General features: G+C 33.7%; 1 protein-coding gene across 2 annotated transcripts; it reads left to right on the top strand.

Moving 5' to 3' along the window:
* The first annotated feature begins 4,100 nt into the window (after window positions 1-4,100).
* Window positions 4,101-8,712, top strand: LOC141606091 (general transcription and DNA repair factor IIH subunit TFB5-like). 2 transcript variants are annotated; one of them, XM_074425088.1, is made up of 3 exons: window positions 4,101-4,316; window positions 7,892-7,955; window positions 8,433-8,712. In XM_074425088.1, exons 2-3 carry the CDS (start codon window positions 7,921-7,923, stop codon window positions 8,608-8,610), a joined length of 213 nt encoding a protein of 70 aa, XP_074281189.1. In that variant the 5' UTR covers window positions 4,101-4,316; window positions 7,892-7,920; the 3' UTR covers window positions 8,611-8,712. The 2 variants fall into 2 exon arrangements, with proteins under 2 accessions (XP_074281189.1, XP_074281188.1); XM_074425087.1 differs by having other exon boundaries at window positions 7,833-7,955.
* The last annotated feature ends 16 nt before the right edge of the window (window positions 8,713-8,728 follow it).

Below are 8,728 nucleotides of genomic sequence, written 5' to 3'. Positions count from 1 at the left end.
TAATACCGACAAGTAATATATAATAGTTAATTATCTCCTTTTAAAGTTAATTATCTTAAAATGAAAATTTTAAAATAAAGTAATAAATGTTTTTACTTTTTGTTCAACAATTTTAAATTACAATTGTAATATTTGAGTTCTAAAGTCATATTTAAGTTTTTTTTTTGTTTTTTTTGTTTTGAGTTACAATTTACATTTGCAATTAAAGTAAATAATGCATTAGGGTCAATTGGCTAGGTAGTTATTACCGTATGTATGATATATTTTCTTGGTAATTAAATTTGAGTCAATACTTTGTCTTGTTAGGCAGGGACTTCAAAAAACCAGACTTACATATCAAATAAAAGGATTCAGATGAATAAAACAAAATTAGTAAAAGTGAAACTCCCTAAATAGTTGCGTATCCGTGCAAATTGTTAAACCTATTTTTTATTTAGTCAAACTCATTTAGGTTTGTAGAACCCGTGCAAGTTTAAAATGATTTTGCTCCGTACACGTCTAAATTTAAAAAATTAACCCTTTTTTTGTTTAGTTTCGATTGTTAATTAGTGAAAATTGCACGGATATGCACTTCAAACATCATTAGTGAAAATGTCTTACAATAAGTCATTGTAAAACCATCCACAAACTACATTGATGCCCTTATCACTTAACCATGTTAAGTAATGGAAGTTTTACGAGGTTAAATAATGTAAAGTTATACATGGTTTTTATTAATGCATGTGTAAAAACGTTTTATAAAATAATTAATATTTTTTTAAAAAAATGGGCTCATTCAGCGAAAATTAATGGGCGTAAGCCGTAAGCAATCAGAGTTCGAGCAAAATTCGCACGACCCAAATACCAACTACAATCTACAAAAACTATTTATTTTGACCCGCCTAATAAAAAAATCTAAAAATACACACAATTACTCTCCTCTTATTCCTTCACCGTCTTAACCTCACACTCTGTAAAAACGTTTTATAAAAGAATTAATATTTAAAAGAAAAATGGGCTCCTTAAGCAAAAATTAATGGGCATAAGCCGTAAGCAATCAGAGTTCTGGCAAAATTAAGCCCAAGTGTGCGGGCCGGGCTACAAGTACGGGCTTATTTCATCGACCCAAACCTGGCCCGTCCGGGGTTAAAGCGGGCTTTCAAGCCAATTCGGGCTAAATTTTATTTGTTTCTCTTGAAATAAGTTTAGAAATCCCCATTATGAAGTTAGATACTTTGTGTATTTGTTATCAAAATTTTCGTAAAGAATTATGTGATTTTTTCAAGTATTGTCAATTAAGTAGTAACCTAACGTACATTTTATGAACCTCCGATATAGGTGATCCATACAAACTAAATGCAGAATTTTTAGTAGTGTAATAATATATTTTAGTGCGGTGCTTCGTATGTTGTTGTAGTGTTATAACCGATTTGATATTTGTTGTTCATTAGGCTAAAAATATCGACTTAGCACGCCGATAATGGTAAAGAATTTATCGGCACTAGTGTGATACAAAATCATTAGCTCATTTTTTATCATTTAAATACTAGTAAAGGAAAATACTAAAGCCTTATCAAATTAATACATGTAAACAAGTGACTATGACTTATTTACAATACAACAATTGATTGGTTAATTATTTTACTGAATGCTTATTAACATTCTTAAATTTTACATATTCGTAAATTTTACAATGTTCGAGCCGTGCCGGGCCAAAATCCGGGCATAACGTCGGCCCAAACCCGGCCCTATTATATTTAATCGGCCATGGGCTTCGAGCCGTTGGCTTTTCGGGCCTATTAGGCCCAAGCCTGGGGGAAAATCGGGTTGGACCGGGTGGGGCTTGTGCCATATGATCAGCTCTAAGTAACACACATGGTTCTATTTTCTAGATTAGGATCCTTACAATTTCCTTCTTTCAAGCCCCATTTAATAATAATTTCCCTTCTAACTTTCATTTTACCTTTACTTTTATGAATATTTATGAATAAATTTAGGATCGTTAGATGTTTGGAGAAAACAATCTCAACCGAATGATCAATGTACTAAGCTCCCTCTCGCTCTAACAATTTAGAAAGAGAAAACCTTCTTAAAAGCAAAAAAATCTAAGACTTAAAGAAATGGGTGTAGCAGCCTCCTTCCAAAGATCTTCTTCATCCCTATTCTTTAATCTTCATTCTTCATAGCGATGTTCCTCCTTCAAGATGAGGTAGATCCTAGTCTCTTATCAAGTTTTTTTCAAAAAAATTCAGCCATTTTTCTTGATTTTATCCTTCTTAAAGATTAGACTTTAATTTGCTCTCCACTTTAGTCTGGGATGACATTTTTTAGTCACATATCTTAGTTAAGGAAAGTTTAAATTAAGGATTTAATAGCAATATTTATCGATTTACCTTTGTAAATTGAAGTCATTGTTAATTTTTTCAGAATATTTCAGCCCTTTTTCTTCATTTTCTCCTTCTTAAAGATTAGATTTTAATTTGCTCTCCAATTTAGCCTAGGAGGGCATATCTTAGTTAAAGAAGGTTTAAATTAAGGATTTAATAGCAATTTTTATCGATTTATCTTTGTAAATTGAACTCATTGTTCATTTTTTTTCAGAATATAAAGTTTAGCTTTTTGATGAATGTGTATTGAAGTTTTTAATCCTTTTGGACGCGTAAAAAAATCTGGTTTTTAGGTTTCTTTGTTCCTCCTTTTGTGTTCTTTACAGTTTGGTAAGGTAACTTCTCAGCTCTTCTATTTTATCATAACTAGGTTTGGTGTCCGGCTTCGCCCGTGCTACCTCTATTTACCGTTAAATTTTATTTTCAATGAAATAAACTATGTTGGAGTTGTCTAACTCACACGTTTACTATTTGTAATATATTTTTCTACGACATATCTTGTAATTATGATGAAATGTAAAATTTATTTTCAAATTATGAGACACGTTCACTACCCCGCTATTAATATTATTACTTTCACGACATTCTTTCTTAATATCGTTACGTTCACTACTCTCGTGGGTTACTATTGTTTCTTTTACTAATTCCTCTATTTTTTTTCTGTTAAATTCATTATTCCCGATAATTTTATTCGGCCTATATTTAAATAAATAAAATATTTCATTGAGTCGATTGATTATTTAATTGTTCATACTTTTTCTCATTGTTACCACTGTTACTTTCACTACATTCGTAGTTACTTTCACTACTCCCACTATCATTATTATAACTGTCACTACTCAGTACTCACACATTAATACCGTTAATTTTATTAATCTCGTTGCTGCTACTATTACTTTTACTACATTTAATTTAATGTATAATTCTATGATGAAACCAATTAATTCCATAACTGGGGCATGTTAATTTTAAGGAAAATCACTATATACTTGTGTTTTCTAAATTTAATTACTTTAATTTAATGTAATTTCCATAAATATTCTTCATCGATGCATCTTTATATTATACTTTTAACCAAAACTATATAATATTTACATTGAGGTCCCTTTATGAGGTCCATCACACGGTGTTATCGATTTAAAACTATATAATATAATTAATTTGTATAGATTTATTTAATTACATTGAAGTCCTTTGGTTTTTGGAATTAATATATACTCCCTCCTATTCCGAATAAGTGTCCCATTTGGACAATGGCACGGAAATTAAGGAATATAGTTAAAATAATGAAAATTATTGTATAGGGGTAAAAATATATGAGTTAAATAATGAAAAGTATTGAATATGATGGGTTATGGGTGGTTGAGGTGGTAAATAAAGAAAAGAGCTAAGGGTAGGAAAGTAAAAAATCATGTCCAAATATGGCAAATGGGACAGTTATGTGAATAGACGAAAATGGCAAATGGGACAGTTATTTAGAATAGGAGGGAGTAGTATTGATGAATTTGTTTTGGGGGTTTTAAAGTATCCGACTTTTCAGACGAGAGTCTCCTTCTTTGTACCCTTTCTTATCATGGTTCTCCGTGGTAAATGAAAATTCTTTGAATTTTGTTTACCTTTCTCATCCGAAAGGATGGTATAGGTTAATTAGTCAACCTAATTTCTTTACCTTAAAAAAAAAAAAAAAAAAAAAAAAAAAAAAATCAATGTACTCACTACCAAGTGGAATCGAATATGGACTCTTATTTTAGTGTCTTTCTTTACTAAAATCCCAATTCTTTGGTTGAACCCAAAACCCACCTCTAGGCTCAAACCCTAAACGCACCTCTAACCATAAACTGAGATTATACGGCAGCCGACGACGATAGTGACCGGCGAAGACGACGACGACCAGCAAGAAGGATAAATCCCTCTTTTTTGTATTCCTATTTCGAATCCATCAATTATTTAGTAAGTATGATTTTAATCTTTTTATTGTTTTTAATTTCATATGCTTATTTGAATTGAATCTCATACGAATTTGCTATTCAGTTTTCTATTCAAACGAATTTGCCCTTAAATTAGTACTGTATTAATTTGCTATTCAATTGATATTAATTTGTTCTTAATTTCATATGTTTAAATTCGATTTTCTTGATGATGATTTGTCGAAGAGTGTGCTAGTTAATGAATGAATGCTTTAAACTTTGAGCTTTGCTTATTTGATTTTCAGGGATAATGTACATGTGCTAGTTAATGCAAGTGAAATCAGTGGTGTTTGAATTTTATTTTTGCGTATACCTTTCCAATTACAAAAAAATGCATTAATTACTCTAGATAATTGTCCTCTTATTCTTTTGAGGTAAATCCAGTAGAAGAATAAGAAGATGGTGGCCGAAATTGGTAGTGAGAGAAGGATAGTGTCATAATTTGGAGTGGGTATAATGCAATTCTTTCGTGTAGCGGAAGAGGCTTTGTGGATTTTGGGATGAGCCATGCCGGGTTTTGGGCAAGTGGTTTGCTGCTTTCGCTTAAAAATAATATCTACCATGAGGGGTTGTGGCCGAATTTTAATAGTGACCAAAGGAGTGGTGGTCGAATTTTAGTAGTGAGATAATGCAATTTTGGTGGTAATTTGGCCAAGAGGCTGGTGGCCAATAATTTTGGCGGTGGTTGACCAAAGGAGTTGCGGCAAAACATTAATAGTGGGTTTGTGTAAGGTGGATTAAGGGTGGTGGTAGTGGAAGAAGATTAACTCTTAATTAAGGCGTTAACTTTTATCAAGAGCCTCACCCTACCACATTTGAAGACCATCTCAATCAAAGCTTTAGGGTTATGATCGACTCAATAAGTTAATCAGTGATCATATATCTTATATCTTGGGCCATTGAAATTAAGAAACCGTTGCTTAGGAATTAGAAGATGAGTTTTTAAATTCTAAATTTCCAATTAAAAAAGCAAAGAGTTGGGAATTCGGGTCTTAGAAAAAAAAAAAAAAAGAGGGTAGAGACTAGAGAGTCAGGGTGAGAAATTAGAAAAGCATTGCTTCGTTTTTACTAAATTAGATTTTTTTTCTTTTCTTACCACTATTATTATTTTAAAACTCTGAACAATGGGCCCCTTTCTAGCCTGGGCCCTAGGCCGCCGCCCCTCCAGACGACCCTCAGAACCGGGCCTGAGTGTGAAGCATACAAGAACTAAACACGTTACCAGGTGTGTTTCTCATAATAGACCTAGTACCCATTCAAGGATTACTCATTAGGAGTAATTTTTGAATAGTCCTCCGTTTGGGATGGTCTTTGTATGTTTCATGTCACTTAGGATGTATATACATATTTGTTTTATGTTAATATGAGCAAAGTTTGGCTCCAATTCCTTTAGGGTGTGTTTGGATGGAGGGATTTGGAGGGAAAAGAAAGGGAGGGAGAGTAAGGGATTTAAAATTAAGAGATCTGCCGATATTAATATCTGGATTTAAGATTGTGTATGAGAGAGTTGAGGGATTGAAGATAATATACAAGTAGCTCTTCCCAGAAACTAAAATGTAAATACTGTGGAGTGGGCTGCTCATTGGGGTAGGCATATCGTATGATTTGGGGGAATTCATCTTTCTAGTTCTACACGCCATCCGTGTATTCTTCTACGATTTCTAATATTGCTTTTTGCCCCCTCCTCTCTGCTACCCGGGTATAAATGTATACTTCTCTTAATTTCGTGGATAAGTATATTTTACCCTCGAAACTATACTTACCCAAAATAAGTGGGTTGAATTTTTGTCAAGTAGGGAGTGTAGGAATGATCAAATATGTTTGTATAGCTCCGTGACTTTACGACTCCGTCAATTGGGTAGTTTGATGTATAGTTTCTGAAGTACTGTATGAAAGACTCAGATTTGTGCTCAGAAATATGTTTTTGGGCACTAAGAAAGATCATATTTACCCCTATATTTTATTTCATGTTGTTAATTGGTATGTTCAGAGTTTAACCATTTGTTTGGATGGATGGATTTAGAGTGAAAGGTAAGGGACTGGGAGGGAGAGGAGGATAGTTCTGCCAGCTGCACTGATATTTCTTACTTTCACCTTGTTCATAATTGACTTGAAAACTCCTCCTCAATTTTTTTTTTTTTTCACAACAATGAACCGATATATAAATAAAAGAACAGAAAACGAGACAAGAGGTTTAGCCTGTAGCTAGACTAACAGACCAGTAAGGATATAATACAAGGAAATATCTAATCTTCGCTATCCTCCGTTCTGACTCCTCCTCCTCAATTTTGAGAAAGCTCCTTGTTCAATCTCTTTTCTTGAACTCTTAGATTAAGAAATTGTGCGTCAGGTGCTAAGACGCAAGCTACAATAAGACACAAGCAAAAATGCCTTGAGGCGCTTTATGGACAAGGCATACTACTATGCAATTCCCACCATTTTCTTGTGCCCCCCCCCCCCTCTTTTTTTTCTTTTTTTTTTTTAATGCTTTTACCTTTGTCCACTATACCTACATTTACTTCTTTTGTGAGCGAATAGGATTGGCATTTTCTTGCTTTCACCATTTCCGTCATGTCATCACCTCACCTCAAAACTGCTACTCAAATTTGAAAAACCTACTTCTTTTGTTCTCTTTTCTTGAACCATACGCTCAAAAATTGCACTTTGGGCACCTGGACACAACGTTCAGCGTGGGACTATCAAAAACGTACAGCAAGGCACTTAGGGCACTTAGATGTGCCTTATGGTCTTATGGACAACTAACAAGGCACATGTAGCTAGGCGGCGGCTAGGCGCACTATTATGCAATTTTCATACAGTTTGCTGCTGATTCTTTACTTTTATGATGGTCTTCCCTTTGCCGATTATCGATGCTTTATTTATTTATATGTTAGGCTTCTTCAAATTCAAAAAAGGGGCGTCTAAGCACAAAACTTGATTTTAAAATAAAAATGTACTCTGTATCTCTTATAATAGCGTGGTTATCTTCTTGAGTCCTAATCTCTTAGGACACCTTACTGTCTCGCGCCTTTAAAAACTAAGCTTGGACCTGATGTTTATCATCGTGGTCTAGCACAATCTTGATCAAATTGTAGTTTGTGAGTCACCAACCTGCGTCTAGCCACTAAGGGTGTCCGGTTGCTAGCTCATGTTGTCAATTTGATTTCCAGAACGCTAATAAGTAGTAACTTGTAGTTATAGCTTTTTAGGTGAGATTTTTTTTTTTCTTTACCTTATTTTTTTTAAAAAAAAAAAAAATGTTTTCCAACCTCTTATATTCAGTAGGTTATACAGAACAACAGAACAGAACCTTAATTACTTGGCAAGACCATAAGTCTAAAACATAGCTTTCTGCTGATTTTGTTTCTAAAATGTAACGGTGTCCATATCCCCAAGGGTCATATCCTAAGCTATCTCTGACAGATGTCTGTTTTTTGTTATGATCGATTGAGCGCCTTTGTTTAATTTTGTCTAATTAAATATGATGTCTTCATTGCAGATATTCTACTAGAAGAAAGTTGTACTGATTTGACTCCTCTTCTCCATCTTATCCATCAGGTCAACGTTCTCTAGTTTCTCATATTGCCATGGTAAACGCCACGAAAGGGCTCTTCATTTCCTGGTATAATACAACTTTCTAATTTCTTCAACGTTTTTATATCTCTACTGTGGTAGTCAACTAGTTTCGTAAACATGGGATTTCAAATGCTTCCTCTTTCCACATTTTTGCATAACAGTTACCTTTGAAAGTTTGAAGTTAGGTAGTGCTAGTTTTGATTCAAGAAGTAGTACTCTATTTTGTGTGTTGAGTTTTCTGTTTCTTGTCTTCTTTCTTGATTATTAACCGATAATCTATCTAGTATAAAGGCCAATAAATATTCATAATGTAACCAAATGTGTGCTGGTTAAGGTACGAAGATCTGATTCTCGATGCATAACCAAAAATTCAATTGGTTACGTATCCTTCAATTTCCCTCTGCTAATTCAACTAATGTATGTGATCTGTGGCTAATGAATGTACTTGCCCCATGCCTCATTGTTACAATATGCATGCCCATGTATAATAATGTTCATTTTCGTTTTTTGATCTATTTTGCAGTGATATACCTATGGCACAGTTTGTCATTAATATGAATGCTTCACTACCGCATAACCAAAAATTCATAATCCGAGTTCTCGATAACACTCACCTTTTTGTGCAACCTCATGCTGCTGAGATGATCAGAACGGCCATTTCTGAATACAGGGACCAAAACACTTATGAGAAGCCTTCTTAATTTATTTATTTTTTGGAAAATTCTTCGTTGTATCCCTCAGTTTTGGACATTCTTAGATGTACTACTTTGAAATTCGGGAATATACCTTGAACTTTATACACGTGTCCATACGTTCGTT

Source organism: Silene latifolia, chromosome 10 (assembly GCF_048544455.1).
Source record: "Silene latifolia isolate original U9 population chromosome 10, ASM4854445v1, whole genome shotgun sequence".
NCBI lineage: Eukaryota > Viridiplantae > Streptophyta > Magnoliopsida > Caryophyllales > Caryophyllaceae > Silene > Silene latifolia.
The sequence above is the reverse complement of the archived record's forward strand: the minus strand, read 5'-3'. Positions and strand labels throughout refer to the sequence as shown.

Excerpts from the sequence above, each read along its gene's own strand:
- LOC141606091 (XM_074425088.1), top strand. The coding sequence starts at position 7,921 with ATGGTAAACGCCACGAAAGGGCTCTTCATTTCCTG. Across the intron at positions 7,956-8,432 it reads AAAGGGCTCTTCATTTCCTG|TGATATACCTATGGCACAGT; the intron begins GTATAATACAAC and ends TCTATTTTGCAG.